Source organism: Lynx rufus, unplaced genomic scaffold (assembly GCF_022079265.1).
Source record: "Lynx rufus isolate CCGP_SWC_20201006 ecotype Redwood Valley unplaced genomic scaffold, mLynRuf1.p SCAF_8, whole genome shotgun sequence".
Lineage (NCBI taxonomy): Eukaryota > Metazoa > Chordata > Mammalia > Carnivora > Felidae > Lynx > Lynx rufus.
The window spans coordinates 125,510,449-125,528,388 of record NW_025814896.1 but is presented as its reverse complement, the minus strand read 5'-3'; the positions used below and the strand labels follow the sequence as shown (position 1 = coordinate 125,528,388).

The window sequence follows — 17,940 nt, the reverse complement described above, 5'->3', positions numbered from 1 at the left end:
TTAAGCCTCTGACTTTGGCTCAGGTTGTGATCTCAAGGGTCATGGATCCAGCTTGTGTAGGGCTCTGTGTTGGCAGTGCATAGCCTGCTTGGGATTCTCTCTCTCTCCCTCTCCCTCTCTGCCTCTCCCCTGCTCGCACTATCTCTCTCAAAATAAATAAACTTTAAAATACATACATACATACATACATACATACATAAAGGCAGGCTTAGGGTAACAACAAGTGGGTAAAATACAGAATATCACCAACAGAGATAATATAACTTACAAAAACTCAGTAAACACATCTACACCTTGAAACTTATCACAGGAATCCCCCCATCCTAGTCCTAACTTCTCTATGTAGTAGAGCCCTCTCTATCACTTAACCCAACTCCCTGGAATCCAGGGCAAGAAAAAGAAGCCCAAGTAACCAGTTCACCCTACCTGAAGACCTCCTCCTTATCTGTGTCTAAGAACCTGCCTATCCTATGGTGGCTGATACTAGGATCACCCCCACTCTCCCAGAACAACCTGTGCCACTAACCCATAAGAATGAAGCTTTGGTCAGACATTCAGTTGAATAATCGTATTTCAAGTATAGCATAATAACCCTAACATGGTGAGAGTAGGTGCGAGAGAATAGCTATTTCCTTATAAAAACACAGACTTCTGGGGCGGCTGGGTGGCTCAGTCAGTTGGGCGGCCGACTTCGGCTCAGGTCATGATCTCGAAGTCTGTGAGTTCGAGCCCCGCGTCGGGCTCTGTGCTGACAGCTCAGAGCCTGGAGCCTGTTTCAGATTCTGTGTCTCCCTCTCTCTCTGACTCTTCCCCATTCATACTCTGTCTCTCTCTGTCTCAAAAATAAATAAAACGTTAAAAAAACATTTTATAAAAAAAAAAACACAGACGTCCAGTTTTAATCTCTAAGGGCTTTCTTTTATTATGCCACACCCCTTCTTATTTATTTTGATCAATTTAAACAAATAAGTTGAAAGATTTTGAAAGATTTTGAATGGGAAAGTATTATTTCTAGTAATCAAAACAATTTACAGTTCTCAAGCATGACAATTTAGAATTAACTATGTCTGGTTTAAATGTGATACGGCTGAGCTACTAAAAACCATGTATCAAAAGATATACCTTTCTCTCCCTTCTTTCCGAGACCGCGTGATCTGATTAATTTCCAATGCTGTGAGCTTCTTTGCCACACGATATTGCCAGGTATAAAATGCTTCTTTTGAAGCTGCTATCACATGGGTTTTGGTCATTGCAACAAATAATGGTACTATTTAAAAGAGCATTAAAACAATTAGGTTACAGTTACACAGAATCACAGAATGTTTGTGCTGCAAAGGAATTCAGGACCACTGTATTCAACTCCTCATTTCAGACAATATACCCAACATGCAGTCTCTAAAATCAAAAAACATAATCAAAAGCTTGTAGGACCATACAAAAATATTACATGAAAATGGATCAAAGACCTAAATGTAAGAGCTAAAATTACTGTAGAAATCTTAGGGGGGCGGGGGGGGGGGGAACCTTAGAAATAAATCTTTGTGACCTTGGATTAGGCAAGAGTTTCTTAGATATGACACCAAAAGCACCAGCAACAAAAGAAAAAGTAGATAAACTGGACTTCATCAAATTTAAAACATTTGTGCTTCAAAGGACACCATCAAAAAAGTGAAAAGACAACCCACAGAATGGAAGAAAATGTTTGTAAATCGTATATGTGATAAGGAATTATTTCTAGAATATATAAAGATCTCTTACAACTCAATAATAAAAAGACAAAAAACCCAATTAAAAAATGGTCAAAGGATCTGAATAGACATTTTTCCAATGAAGATATACAGTCACTAAGCAAAGGAAAAAGATGTCCAATATCATTAGCCATCAAGCAAATGCAAATCAAAACCACAATGACATACCACTTCAAACCCACTATAATGGCTACAATCAAAAAGTCAGCCAATAACAAGTATTGCCAAGGACGTAGAGAAATGGTAGGGAAATAGTGGTGCATCCACTTTGAAAAATAGTTTGGCAGTTTCTCCATTTGCTAAATACAGAGTTACCACAGGCCCCACCAACTCCACTCCTAGGTATATACCCAAGAGAAATGAAAACAAATGTCCACACAGAAGCTCACACACAAATGTTCAGAACAGCATTGTTCATAATAGCCAAAAAGTTGAAATAGCCCAAATGTCCAATTAACTGATGAAGAGATAAATCAAATCCCACTACCTCCTCCCATCCCCATTATTATTACTGCTTGGTTTGGGCCTTTATCCTTCCCTCTGACCTCACATCTTATAATTCCTCATTAAGTTATAAAAGAAAATTCTAGATGGCTAACAAACACAGGAAAAAACGCTCAACATCACTCCTCATCAGAAAAATACAAATCGGGGCGCCTGGGTGGCTCAGTCGGTTAAGCGTCCGACTTCGGCTCAGGTCACGATCTCGTGGTCTGCGAGTTCGAGCCCCGCGTCGGGCTCTGGGCTGATGGCTCAGAGTCTGGAGCTTGCTTCCGACTCTGTGTCTCCCTCTCTCTCTATCCCTCCCCCGTTCATGCTGTGTCTCTCTCTGTCTCAAAAATAAATAAACATTAAAAAAAAAAAAAAAGAAAAATACAAATCAAAACCACAGTGAGATACCACCTCACACCTGTCAGAATGGCTAAAATTAACAACTCAGGAAACAACAGATACACTGCTGGTGGGAATGCAAATTGGTTCAGCCACTCTGGAAAACAATGTGGAGGCTCCTTAAAAAATTAAAAATAGAATTACACTACTAGGTATTTATCCAAAGTATACAAAAAGGCTGATTTGAAGGGGTACACGCACCCCAGTGTTTATAGCAACACTATCACAATAGCCAAATTATATACACAACGGAATACTACCCAGCGATCAAAAAGAATGAAATCTTGCCATTTGCAACAAAATGAATGGAACTGGAGTGTATTATGCTACGTGAAATACGTTAGTCAGAAAAAGACAAATATCCTATGATTTCACTCATATATAGAATTTAAGAAACAAAACAGACAAACATAGAGGAAGGGAAGGAAAAATAAGATTAAAAACAGAGAGGGAGGCAAACCATAAGAGACTCTTAAATACAGAGATCAAACTGAGGGTTGCTGGAGGGGAGGTGGGTGGAGGGATGGGCTAAATGAGTGATGGGCATTAAGGAGGGCACTTGTTGGGATGTGTATGGAGCGTAACATGTAAGTGACGAATCACTGGGTTCTACGCCTGAAACCAATACTACCCTGTATGTTAACTAACTTGAATTTAAATAAATAAATTTGATTAAAAAAAAGAACAATTAGAGATTAAAAAAAATAAAATCATGAAGAAGAGAAGCTAGATTTAGAGTACTGTATGGTAAAATCTGTGTACAAGCAGACCCACGCAGTTCAAACCTGTGTTGTTCAAGAGCCAGCTGTATCATTAAAATTAATTTTTGTCTGTTTAAAAAAAAGAAAAGAAAATTCTCCAAAGTTCCTTCCTAATTTAGGAAAATATTCTCCTAACCATATAACTTTGTTCATCTATTCCTTTTCTTAGAGAACATTTAAGCTCCTACCCTTTGTAGGACCTGTGTACCCTTTGATGACATAGCCTTATAAAATCTAGCTTAAAGATTAAAAAATAGAGGAAGAAGTAAAATAACTTGTCCAAGGTCACAAAACACAAACTAAATACCATAAAACTAAGCAAACACATTCACACAAACTATGTAAAAACAAAACAAAACTCCATCATAAAAGATCATTTTAGTACCTATTTTCTAAACTCCTGAATAATTAGAATAGTATAAAATTTGTGTTTTATTAAATATTAAGCTAAATAATTATTCATATGGCCAGAATAAAGGAATGGTGTTAACAGCAGCTACCATTTATGGAGTTCTTGCCATGGTCCAAGTAAACATTTAAGACATTAAAAGACTGAGAAAATGGACAAAGAATCAGAAACCAGGCTAATGATAAAACAGTAATTGAGTAGATTACCAACTTTGTGATTCAAATTCAAGAATTTTTATATACAAAGTAATTCAGTATAGTTGAATCATGCTAAAAACATTTTCATTACAATTGTCAAGGTTTTTCTATTTGAAACACGTACTATTGTTGAACTCTAGAGGGAGCCAGAAGCCTTTCCTGTAGGGAACAAGTGGTCGAAAGGTGATCCTGGAAAAGTAGCAAGGGCCTGGGGAGCGCTGAGTGAGAGAATGAGCATGCCAGGCCCAGGCTTTGCTCAGCTTTCTCTGACCCCACTCTCACTAAATCATAAGACATTTGCTAAACGTTTAGTAAATTCTACCACAGACACTCTAATGCTGATGAGTATAATGCGTTTAGTGGGATTTGAACTAAGTTCACAACTTTAAACTATTTTCTAATATGGGGCACCTGTGTGGCTCAGTGGGTTTAGTGTCTGACTTTGGCTTAGGTCATGATCTCGTGGTTCCATGAGCTCGAGCCCCGCATTGGGCTCTCTCTGCTGTCAGCACGGAGCCCGCTTAGGATCCTCTGTCTCCCTGTCTCTCTACCTGTCTGCCTCTCTCCCTCTCTCTCTCTCAATCTCTCTCTCTCTCTCTCAAAAATAAACATTAAAAAAAATATTTTCTAATAAAATACAATTTTTTCTAAGCATATATAAAAGCATTCCTCTAACCAACATTTACATACAACTATAAATTATACTCATGTTCCTCTCTGATACATCCTAAATAATCACAATACCTTATCATTAGCCTGGTTAAATTGAAATGTTAGTGGTTCATGGAAAGAGTCAGACTTTTGGATTCAAACTACAGGTACTTGCTTAACTCTGTGGCCTTAGATAAATCACTTATTCTCTCTGAACCTCAGTTTACTTACTGCAGTTGGAAATGATAATATCTTATACAGCTGCTTTAAAGATTAAAAGAGATAACAAAGCATGGCAAAATCTCTGGAATAGAATAAACACTTAATAATAATTTCAAAGCCAGTATTTATTAACTTAAATATATATATTATATATTACATATATTATATATTATTTATATATTTAAGTTAATAAATATATACATCAGGTACATATACCATATACTATAAATACATTAACTATAATTATTTGGTTCTATATAATATATAATTGTGTTAATATATAATGAAAATATTACATAGTATATATTCTCACTCACACTCACAACTATTCTATGAGATAAGCATTATTACCCCACTGGGCAGATGAAGAAACTGAAAGAGGGAGGGGTTAAATAACTTGCTGAGGTGCATGGCTAGAAAGCCGGAGGTGAGACAAAAGCCCAGTTAATCTGGCTCCATAATCTGTGCTCTTAACCACGATGGCATATTGCTTCTAATTAAGGGTTAATAATAGTATTAGATGTGGATACTAGTATTGTTTTTATTTTTATTACCTATATAGGTTTTTATAATAAAGTCACATATAAACCCAACAGTCAATACAAAAAAAAAATGCAAATACAAATATATCTAAAACATACATTCTTTGGATCAGTATGGGAGTAAATTCAGCAAATTCATATGGGTAGATAATCCTGTCTACAAAAACTATGCTAGATTTTCATTAAAAGATCCATCCCATCCTGGTGGATTAGTTCTTAGTTTCCTAGAACTAAGCCCCCAGGAGTAAGTTAGGAATCCAAATTTTAACAAACAGAACGTTTTAGAAAAAGAACACAACCAGGATAAAAGCATTCCATGTTCCTCTCAACTACTCATTATTTGGAAAGAAAAATTTCAAATATTTAGAACAATTATTGGAAACAAAAATTTTTAAGGAAATAATTACGCTTCCATTAGCTGAACTTTGTTAACACTTATAGGTAGAAGTCACTAGGCAGGCAAAGGATGTAAAATAACCTAAAACAACCTAGGAATTCATATATAAGTAAAACTTGCTTGTAATATTTTAATGCTGAGGCCTGAAATAAATGTCTACATCTGTAATGTTCCCTTACTTTCCTACTTACTAATTTCTCAGCCTCTTAAAAAATCTGGTAAACTGAGGGGCGCCTGGGTGGCGCAGTCGGTTAGGCGTCCGACTTCAGCCAGGTCACGATCTCGCGGTACGGGAGTTCGAGCCCCGCGTCGGGCTCTGGGCTGATGGCTCAGAGCCTGGAGCCTGCTTCCGATTCTGTGTCTCCCTCTCTCTCTGCCCCTCCCCCATTCACGCTCTGTCTCTCTCTGTCCCAAAAATAAATAAACGTTGGAAAAAAAAAAAAATTTAAAAAAAAAAAAAAAAAATCTGGTAAACTGAAATTGCACTGACATGTTTTCATCAAACTGCCTTTCTCTAGAATCTATGCATGACTCCAGGCATGTGGTAGAGACCCTCATTAGAAAGCCACCTACCAGCTCCCACCAAAATGGCTAAAGCACAGGCACCTGGTACTTTCCAGGCACTTTACATGCCTTCGTTTCTCTGCAAATGCTGCTTTCTTTCTCTCCTTAAAATGTCACCTGAATAAACACTTATCCTTCAAAATTCAGCTCAAATGAAACCATCTCTAAGTAGCAAAGATATGTCGGATGTCCTTACTCACTAATATCCACTTATCCAACACCTAGCACGATACCAACCTAGCACACAGCAGGGGAACAGTACACCAGTGTCGAACGGATTAACTACATTTCATTATTTGTCTAGATATCCTACAGGAAGTTTCATAGTCAATTTTTTATAACTCCAGATACCCAGTACAGTACCAGAAACTCACTGAAGTTTTGCTAAATAAATGTGTCATTTTCCATTTTCATGATAGAAATAAGTACTTTCCATATGCTCAATAAGCATTTGTTATAGGGCAGGCACAGTGTTAGAGGAATACAGAAATTAATAAGACATAGATCTCTAAGGAGTCCAAAATCTTGTGGGGAAGGCAAACGAGAAAATCAGTAATTGTAGTGCAGAGTAAAAAGTAGTACTCTGAACAGAAATGCACCTTTAAAATACCTCTTAAAGGTATTTTAAGAGCTCAAAGGAAGAGCACCGGAAAAGGGCACGTAACTCCTCCATGCATAGTACAAAAGCCCCACAGACTAAACTTGTATAATAATGCATAAAGTTCTTTTAAAAAGTTTCTACAGAGATTGGCAGGAGGAAGAGCAGCACAAAAATTACACTTTCCAGAGCAACATCAGTTACACACTTTTTTCGTTTTACCCTCCAGTCCTCACAAAAATCTGGCATACAAACTTAAAAAAGGAATTTTACAGGATATGTATGAAACAAAAATGTTGAGTCCTTGGCTCGGTTTACTGCAAACCAATGAAAGAACTGTTTGTTAAAATTTCAGCCAGCAAGACTGCAAAAAAAAAAAAAAGTTTCAAGACTCAAAAATACAAATAATCATGCCCTCAAGTATTTGCCATTTTATGAAGGTGAAGGATTTACATCTGGCTTTATGAAAAAAAAAAGACTACCTATGATTAAAATTACTTTGAGGCTAACCCTACCATCATTATTCTGTTAAAACTTTTGATATCAAAAGAAAAAACATATAATCTAAGGGATGAATTATGTCAGTCTTTATGAATTATGTCAGACTGTTATGTTTCCAATACAAGATATTCCTGTGATAAGAGTCTAATAATTTTAAGCTAAGCCTTTTAACAAGGAACACTAACATATATACATATATATGCAGGTACAAATATAAACATACCTCTATAACAATGAACGTAAGATATGAAGTTGAAAAGTGTCAATATATAAAACTGAGTTACCAAAACTCTAAACAGCATAAAATCTTGAAAGCCCATTAAGTATTTCTCACATTTGTTTGTATCACGCAAACAGTTTAGCAAAATATATTTAGGAGACACTAACATTTGATGAAGGTTAAATATGAAATCTGAAAAAAAAAAAATGACTAGCTCTCAGATTCAGAAAATTCAATGGGTTTTCAATTTTTGAAGTCTAATAATTTTTCTAATACCATATCCAATAAACTACCACACTTAAAACACATTACTTTTGGAAGTTAAAGTGAAATCGCCACAAAATATTTGGTAATGATTTAAAAAAAAAAAACTTAAGAGTTAGATGAGAAATTTTTTAATGGTTACTTTCATAATTGTTGGATAGAGGGAATGGTAACTCTAAAGTAACAAATGTCTTCTGAAAACAAAAAAAAAAATCAGGAATTTTTGAAAGCTGTCTCTATTAATAGATTGATTTCATTAGAAAAATCTGGAAAGAGAAAATGCACTTTTACAAGCAGCTAAAGTGTTTTTATAGAAGAGAGGTATTTGCAAGCAGCGTATTAATAATAAAAGTGGTTTAACAGCAAAATTGTTTCTATAATCCCATTTATTACATGCTAATCATTACATTGCATACCAATTCCTACACAAGTATATTTCCCATTGAAAGCAAATAATGGCAGTATAACAGTCATGAGATTACTGTGGCTTTTAGAGTAAACTTATAATTTATTGTATTAAACAGGATATTTATACGGTGAAGTGGAGCATTATTGATAATTTGACTATGATAATGGGCATAAACTGGTGCTGGACTTGGCAAACCAGGAAAAATGGTCATTCTTGTTTAGAAGACCATTTTAATTAATAATGCCATAGCTAGGTTTTTAAATTAGTTGTACAAATAAAACTTGATTAAAGAGGGAATAGACATTAACATTTCCTTACCAATATCAATATATTTGGGATCCAAAGGTGTGCCAATAGAATTACAAAGAACTAGCACAAACTGTGAACAAATAAAACAAAGAGTATCAGAATTCCTGCTTCTGTACATTAAAAGAAATAATGCTTAATATATCATGCTTATCTCTGTAAAGTATCACAACAGGGAAATAACTGATAAAATTGTTAAGTGCAAAGAATAGCAGACAAATATAATCTACAGCATTAAACATAAAGATATACGAATTAAAATTAAACCAAGGCTGATTTCTCAATATAATGGAACACTGTCATTTTTAAGAGTTCACCTAAGAAACACAAGTACACTGGCTACGTTTCATTATTTACACTTCTAAAATTCCTGATCAGCTCTAACCTCAAAATTCATTTTTATCTTATAATCAGCTATATAAGAACTAATTTGTTACCATTGCACCAAATGTTTCCATCTCGTTCTCCTCCTTTGAAGCAATATAAAAATGACATGTACACAATTAATTATCAATAATTAATATTCAGTAAAATAATCAAGCATAATGCACACTTTACACCATACTAAACTGATAATTTCATTCTTCTATTGTTAATCACCTTTTCTATATCTTGTGCTAAGAATACTATTTTACTTAGATATTCTCCCGATTGGAATAACGACTTCAAATAAACCAATTCTCTACGTACTACTTACATGCAGACTTTCTCTTTCTTTTTTCAGCTTCTCAAGAAAAACTTCTTTAATTTCATAAATGTAAATTAAATGAACCCTTGTGCACTGTTGGTGGGAGTGTAAACTGATGCTGCCATTGTGGAAAACAGTATGAAGGTTTCTCAAAAAGTTAAAAATAGAACCACACTATGATCCAGGAATCACATTACTGAGTATTTACCCAAAAAACACAAAAACACTAATTCAAAGGGATACATGCACTCCTATATTTACTGCAGCATTATTTACAATAGCCAAGCTATGGAAGCAGCCCAAGTGTCCATCAATAGATGAATGGATAAAGAAGATGTGTTATACACACACACACACACACACATACACTATTCAGTCATAAAAAAATTAAAACGTGCCATTTGCAACAACATGGATGGAGCTAGAGAGTATGATGCTAAGTGAAATAAGTCGGACAAAGACAAATACCATGATTTCACTCATATGTGGAATTTAAGAAACAAAACAAATAAGCAAAGAAAAAAAAAGGCAGAGAGAGAGAGATACAAACCAAGAAACAGGCTCTTAACTATAGAAAACAAATTGATGGTTACCAGAGGGAAAAGGAGTGGGGATGGGGGAAACAGGTGACAGGAATTACACATCAAGAATACACATCAGGGAGGAAGGGAAGATGGCGGCGTAGGAGGACGCTGGGCTCACCGCACGTCCTGCTGATCACTTAGATTCCACCTACACCTGCCTAAATAACCCAGAAAACCGCCAGAGGATTAGCAGAACGGAGTCACCGGACCCAAGCGCAGACGAGAGGCCCACGGAAGAGGGTAGGAAGGGCGGCGAGGCGGTGCGCGCTCCACGGACTGGCGGGAGGGAGCCGGGGCGGAGGGGCGGCTCGCCGGCCAAGCAGAGCCCCCGAGTCCGGCTTGCAAAAGCGGAGGGGCCTGACGGACTGTGTTCCGACAGCAAGCGCGACTTAGCGTCTGGGAGGTCATAAGTTAACAGCTCTGCTCGGAAAGCGGGAAGGCTGGAGGACAAAGGGAGGGAGAGCTGCGGAGCCCCCAGACAACAGAGCTCAGTTTGGTGGGGAACAAAGGCGCTCGCCAGCGCCATCTCCCCCGCCCATCCCCCAGCCAAAATCCCAAAGGGAACCGGTTCCTGCCAGGGAAATTGCTCGCTCCTCGCAAACACCTAACTCTGTGCTTCTGCGGAGCCAAACCTCCGGCAGCGGATCTGACTCCATCCGGCTGCCACAGGGCCCCTCCTGAAGTGGATCACCTAAGGAGAAGCGAGCTAAGCCTGCCCCCCCCTGCCGCCGTGCACCTTGCCTACCCACCCCAGCTAATACGCCAGATCACCAGCATCACAAGCCTGGCAGTGTGCAAGTAGCCCAGACGGGCCACGCCACCCCACAGTGAATCCCGCCCCTAGGAGAGGGGAAGAGAAGGCACACACCAGTCTGACTGTAGCCCCAGCGGTGGGCTGGGGGCAGACATCAGGACGGACTGCGGCCCTGCCCACCAACTCCAGTTATACACCACAGCACAGGGGAAGTGCCCTGCAGGTCCTCACCACACCAGGGACTATCCAAAATGACCAAGCGGAAGAATTCCCCTCAGAAGAATCTCCAGGAAATAACAACAGCTAATGAGCTGATCAAAAAGGATTTAAATAATATAACAGAAAGTGAATTTAGAATAATAGTCATAAAATTAATCACTGGGCTTGAAAACAGTATACAGGACAGCAGAGAATCTCTTGCTACAGAGATTAAGGGACTAAGGAACAGTCACGAGGAGCTGAAAAACGCTTTAAATGAAATGCAAAACAAAATGGAAACCACCACGGCTCGGATGGAAGAGGCAGAGGAGAGAACAGGTGAACTAGAAGATAAAGTTATGGAAAAAGAGGAAGCTGAGAAAAAGAGAGATAAAAAAATCCAGGAGTATGAGGGGAAAATTAGAGAACTAAGTGATACACTAAAAAGAAATAATATACGCATAATTGGTATCCCAGAGGAGGAAGAGAGAGGGAAAGGTGCTGAAGGGGTACTTGAAGAAATCATAGCTGAGAACTTCCCTGAACTGGGGAAGGAAAAAGGCATTGAAATCCAAGAGGCACAGAGAACTCCCTTCAGACGTAACTTGAATCGATCTTCTGCACGACATATCATAGTGAAACTGGCAAAATACAAGGATAAAGAGAAAATTCTGAAAGCAGCAAGGGGTAAACGTGCCCTCACATATAAAGGGAGACCTATAAGACTCGTGACTGATCTCTCTTTTGAAACTTGGCAGGCCAGAAAGAATTGGCACGAGATTTTCAGTGTGCTAGACAGAAAAAATATGCAGCCGAGAATCCTTTATCCAGCAAGTCTGTCATTTAGAATAGAAGGAGAGATAAAGGTCTTCCCAAACAAACAAAAACTGAAGGAATTTGTCACCACTAAACCAGCCCTACAAGAGATCCTAAAGGGGACCCTGTGAGACAAAGTACCAGAGACATCACTACAAGCATAAAACATGCAGACATCACAATGACTCTAAACCCGTATCTTTCTATAATAACACTGAATGTAAATGGATTAAATGCGCCAACCAAAAGACATAGGGTATCAGAATGGATAAAAAAACAAGACCCATCTATTTGCTGTCTACAAGAGACTCATTTTAGACCTGAGGACACCTTTAGATTCAGAGTGAGGGGATGGAGAACTATTTATCATGCTACTGGAAGCCAAAAGAAAGCTGGAGTAGCCATACTCATATCAGACAAACTAGACTTTAAATTAAAGGCTGTAACAAGAGATGAAGAAGGACATTATATAATAGTTACAGGGTCTATCCATCAGGAAGAGCTAACAATTATAAATGTCTATGCGCCGAATACCGGAGCCCCCAAATATATAAAACAATTACTCATAAACAGAAGCAACCTTATTGATAAGAATGTGGTAATTGCTGGGGACTTTAACACCCCACTTACAGAAATGGATAGATCATCTAGACACACGGTCAATAAAGAAACAAGGGTCCTGAATGAGACATTGGATCAGATGGACTTGACAGATATATTTAGAACTCTGCATCCCAAAGCAACAGAATATACTTTCTTCTCGAGTGCACATGGAACATTCTCCAAGATAGATCATATACTGGGTCACAAAACAGCCCTTCATAAGTTTACAAGAATTGAAATTATACCATGCATACTTTCAGACCACAATGCTATGAAGCTTGAAATCAACCACAGGAAAAAGTCTGGAAAACCTCCAAAAGCATGGAGGTTAAAGAACACCCTACTAACGAATGAGTGGGTCAACCAGGCAATTAGAGAAGAAATCAAAAAATATATGGAAACAAACGAAAATGAAAATACAACAATCCAAACGCTTTGGGACGCAGCGAAGGCAGTCCTGAGAGGAAAATACATTGCAATCCAGGCCTATCTCAAGAAACAAGAAAAATCCCAAATACAAAATCTAACAGCACACCTAAAGGAAATAGAAGCAGAACAGCAAAGGCAGCCTAAACCCAGCAGAAGAAGAGAAATAATAAAGATCAGAGCAGAAATAAACAATATAGAATCTAAAAAAACTGTAGAGCAGATCAACGAAACCAAGAGTTGGTTTTTTGAAAAAATAAACAAAATTGACAAACCTCTAGCCAGGCTTCTCAAAAAGAAAAGGGAGATGACCCAAATAGATAAAATCATGAATGAAAATGGAATGATTACAACCAATCCCTCAGAGATACAAACAATTATCAGGGAATACTATGAAAAATTATATGCCAACAAATTGGACAACCTGGAAGAAATGGACAAATTCCTGAACACCCACACTCTTCCAAAACTCAATCAGGAGGAAATAGAAAGCTTGAACAGACCCATAACCAGCGAAGAAATTGAATCGGTTATCAAAAATCTCCCAACAAATAAGAGTCCAGGACCAGATGGCTTCCCAGGGGAGTTCTACCAGACGTTTAAAGCAGAGATAATACCTATCCTTCTCAAGCTATTCCAAGAAATAGAAAGGGAAGGAAAACTTCCAGACTCATTCTATGAAGCCAGTATTACTTTGATTCCTAAACGAGAGAGAGACCCAGTAAAAAAAGAGAACTACAGGCCAATATCCCTGATGAATATGGATGCAAAAATTCTCAATAAGATACTAGCAAATCGGGGCACCTGGGTGGCGCAGTCGGTTAAGCGTCCGACTTCAGCCAGGTCACGATCTCGCGGTCTGTGAGTTCGAGCCCCGCGTCGGGCTCTGGGCTGATGGCTCAGAGCCTGGAGCCTGTTTCCGATTCTGTGTCTGCCTCTCTCTCTGCCCCTCCCCTGTTCATGCTCTGTCTCTCTCTGTCCCAAAAATAAATAAACGTTGAAAAAAAAATTAAAAAAAAAAAAAAGATACTAGCAAATCGAATTCAACAGCATATAAAAAGAATTATTCACCATGATCAAGTGGGATTCATTCCTGGGATGCAGGGCTGGTTCAACATTCGCAAATCAATCAACGTGATACATCACATTAACAAAAAAAAAGAGAAGAACCATATGATCCTGTCAATCGATGCAGAAAAGGCCTTTGACAAAATCCAGCACCCTTTCTTAACAAAAACCCTTGAGAAAGTCGGGATAGAAGGAACATACTTAAAGATCATAAAAGCCATTTATGAAAAGCCCACAGCTAACATCATCCTCAACGGGGAAAAACTGAGAGCTTTTTCCCTGAGATCAGGAACACGACAGGGATGCCCACTCTCACCGCTGTTGTTTAACATAGTGCTGGAAGTTCTAGCATCAGCAATCAGACAACAAAAGGAAATCAAAGGCATCAAAATTGGCAAAGATGAAGTCAAGCTTTCGCTTTTTGCAGATGACATGATATTATACATGGAAAATCCGATAGACTCCACCAACAGCCTGCTAGAACTGATACATGAATTCAGCAAAGTTGCAGGATACAAAATCAATGTACAGAAATCAGTTGCATTCTTATACACTAACAACGAAGCAACAGAAAGACAAATAAAGAAACTGATCCCATTCACAATTGCACCAAGAAGCATAAAATACCTAGGAATAAATCTAACCAAAGATGTAAAGGATCTGTATGCTGAAAACTATAGAAAACTTATGAAGGTAATTGAAGAAGATTTAAAGAAATGGAAAGACATTCCCTGCTCATGGATTGGAAAAATAAATATTGTCAAAATGTCAATACTACCCAAAGCTATCTACACATTCAATGCAATCCCAATCAAAATTGCACCAGCATTCTTCTCGAAACTAGAACAAGCAATCCTAAAATTCATATGGAACCACAAAAGGCCCCGAATAGCCAAAGGAATTCTGAAGAAGAAGACCAAAGCAGGAGGCATCACAATCCCAGACTTCAGCCTCTACTACAAAGCTGTAATCATCAAGACAGCATGGTATTGGCACAAAAACAGACACACAGACCAATGGAATAGAATAGAAACCCCAGAACTAGACCCACAAACGTATGGCCAACTCATCTTTGACAAAGCAGGAAAGAACATCCAATGGAAAAAAGACAGCCTCTTTAACAAATGGTGCTGGGAGAACTGGACAGCAACATGCAGAAGGTTGAAACTAGACCACTTTCTCACACCATTTACAAAAATAAACTCAAAATGGATAAAGGACCTAAATGTGAGACAGGAAACCATCAAAACCTTAGAGGAGAAAGCAGGAAAAGACCTCTCTGACCTCAGCCGTAGCAATCTCTTACTCGACACATCCCCAAAGGCAAGAGAATTAAAAGCAAAAGTGAATTACTGGGACCTTATGAAGATAAAAAGCTTCTGCACAGCAAAGGAAACAACCAACAAAACTAAAAGGCAACCAACGGAATGGGAAAAGATATTTGCAAATGACATATCGGACAAAGGGCTAGTATCTAAAATCTATAAAGAGCTCACCAAACTCCACACCCGAAAAACAAATAACCCAGTGAAGAAATGGGCAGAAAACATGAATAGACACTTCTCTAAAGAAGACATCCGGATGGCCAATAGGCACATGAAAAGATGTTCAGCGTCGCTCCTTATCAGGGAAATACAAATCAAAACCACACTCAGGTATCACCTCACGCCAGTCACAGTGGCCAAAATGAACAAATCAGGAGACTATAGATGCTGGAGAGGATGTGGAGAAACGGGAACCCTCTTGCACTGTTGGTGGGAATGCAAATTGGTGCAGCCGCTCTGGAAAGCAGTGTGGAGGTTCCTCAGAAAATTAAAAATAGACCTACCCTATGACCCAGCAATAGCACTGCTAGGAATTTATCCAAGGGATACAGGAGTACTGATGCATAGGGGCACTTGTACCCCAATGTTCATAGCAGCACTGTCAACAATAGCCAAATTATGGAAAGAGCCTAAATGTCCATCAACTGATGAATGGATAAAGAAATTGTGGTTTATATACACAATGGAGTACTACGTGGCAATGAGAAAGAATGAAATATGGCCCTTTGTAGCAACATGGATGGAACTGGAGAGTGTGATGCTAAGTGAAATAAGCCATACAGAGAAAGACAGATACCATATGGTTTCACTCTTATGTGGATCCTGAGAAACTTAACAGGAACCCATGGGGGAGGGGAAGGAAAAAAAAAAAAAAGAGGTTAGAGTGGGAGAGAGCCAAAGCATAAGAGACTGTTAAAAACTGAGAACAAACTGAGGGTTGATGGGGGGTGGGAGGGAGGGGAGGGTGGGTGATGGGTATTGAGGAGGGCACCTTTTGGGATGAGCACTGGGTGTTGTATGTAAACCAATTTGTCAATAAATTTCATATATATAAAAAAAAAAAAAGAATACACATCAGAATGAGCACTGAGAAATGTATGGAAGTGTTGAATCACTATATTGTACACCTGAAACTAACATAACACTGTATGTTAATAATGCTGGAATTAAAATAAAAATTTAACTTAAAAAAGAAAAAAATTTAATTTTTAAAAAAACAAACTAAATGACAAAAATTATACTAAAATATAATTTACTTTTCCACTACTTAAAATAAGCTGATTTACTGTCACAAAATACCACAAGTAACTTGTATTTGTTAATCCACATATCATCTACGTGCTCATAGCTTAAAGAATGGAAGAGTTCCTAAGAACTCTTCTTACTGAAGAGTAAGAAGAAGTCCTCCCCTAAAACTTCCCATTTTCTGCTCCCTGGAGTAATGACTTTCAGCTCCTTTAATTCATCCTTTTGATATTTACCTCCACAAACCTAAGTAACACGTTGATAATGCTACTTCTTATTTTGTTCTGTTTCGATCTGGAGCAGTATCTACTGACTTCTCACTATCACTTCCCACTATCTTTCAGTCCCCTTTCCAGCCTCCCATCACACAGGGGTACACTTCCACCATTCCGGCTTTCCACTTACAATTTTGTTAGATCGGGGTCTTAGGGGTTCATATGGTTATTATACTTTAATTAAAAGTTTTTTAATTATAATATCCATTTAATTACAAAATTAATTTTAAAAGCATCATTTTGATTATGTCAACGCTATCCACGGCTGAGCTGTAAGTACGTCACGATTTATTCTAAATCGCATTTTGCTTTCCCTGTAGTTGGTAACTGCCTTTCTTTTTTCTCTTTGCTTGGTTTCTCTATACCCAATTACCTCCCAGTTATGTACATCTTCTCTCAAGAGTTCAACCACATTAAGCGTTCTATTAATTTCATCTTGAGTTTCCTCTGGAGCCACGTGATCTGCTGTCATCTGATGACTCCCTAGGCATGCCGCACACTGTCAACTGGTACCACTATGCACCACTGCTGTCAGGTTATCCAGTTTCTTCCTCTTGGTCTTTTCCTCGTTTTGGTAGGCCATATTCTGAAGTAACTAAGGAAGCTTGGGAGGTAAGTTTTTGGTGACCTTATACATCTAAAAATGTCTTTGTCCTACCTTCATTTTATCTTTTTTCCACACAACACAGAAAGCTCTATTCATCCACACTAGTCCAGAGAAAGGCAGGTATGCTGTATAGTATGCTGTTGTCTTGGTCTCCTGCCAGTTCTCTCTCCATCCATTTCCGCTCAGCCTGCTTCTTTTTATCCTCGGCTGCTATCCTCCTTTCCTCTTCTGCCCAAGGTTTCAGGTACCTATAGCACTTGGTTCTGTAGGCCACACCAAGGAGCAGGGCCGAGGAGCAGCCGAGCTCGAGGAGCGGTCAGACCTGCACCAGCAGCACAATCTCGTCCATAACCTTCACGCTGGAAGCACTGTGCAATCAGTCTCCTTCCTTCATTTTAATTAGTCTGCTGCAGATATGGAATTCAAGACGGGAAATCATTTTCCCTCAAAATTTTGAAAGCAATTCTCCAAAGTATTGCTGTTGACAAGATGAATGCCATTATGATGCCTGACCGAATGAAGTCTTTCTGAAAGCTTATAGGATCTTCTTTCTATCCTGTGTTCTGAAACTTCACAATGATGTGTTTTGATTTGGAAATATTTTTATTCACTGAGGTAGACACTTTCAATCTCGAAACCGAAGGGAAATTTTCTTGAATAGTCTCTTCTCT

General features: G+C 38.4%; 1 protein-coding gene and 1 pseudogene across 2 annotated transcripts in view; both read right to left on the bottom strand.

The window, feature by feature from the left end:
* Positions 1-17,940, bottom strand: part of WDR35 (WD repeat domain 35) — a 66,663-nt gene that overhangs the window by 29,353 nt on the left and 19,370 nt on the right. The window contains exons 11-13 of one of the 2 annotated variants that reach the window (XM_047069260.1): positions 9,118-9,150; positions 8,693-8,753; positions 1,123-1,267 (exon numbers count right to left, since the gene is read on the bottom strand). In XM_047069260.1, coding sequence (XP_046925216.1) covers positions 1,123-1,267; positions 8,693-8,753; positions 9,118-9,150 — 239 coding nt within the window. The remainder of the gene's footprint in view (positions 1-1,122; positions 1,268-8,692; positions 8,754-9,117; positions 9,151-17,940) is intronic. The other variant, XM_047069261.1, reaches the window with a different exon arrangement.
* On the bottom strand, positions 17,358-17,618 carry LOC124503217 (ATP synthase subunit e, mitochondrial-like; annotated as a pseudogene).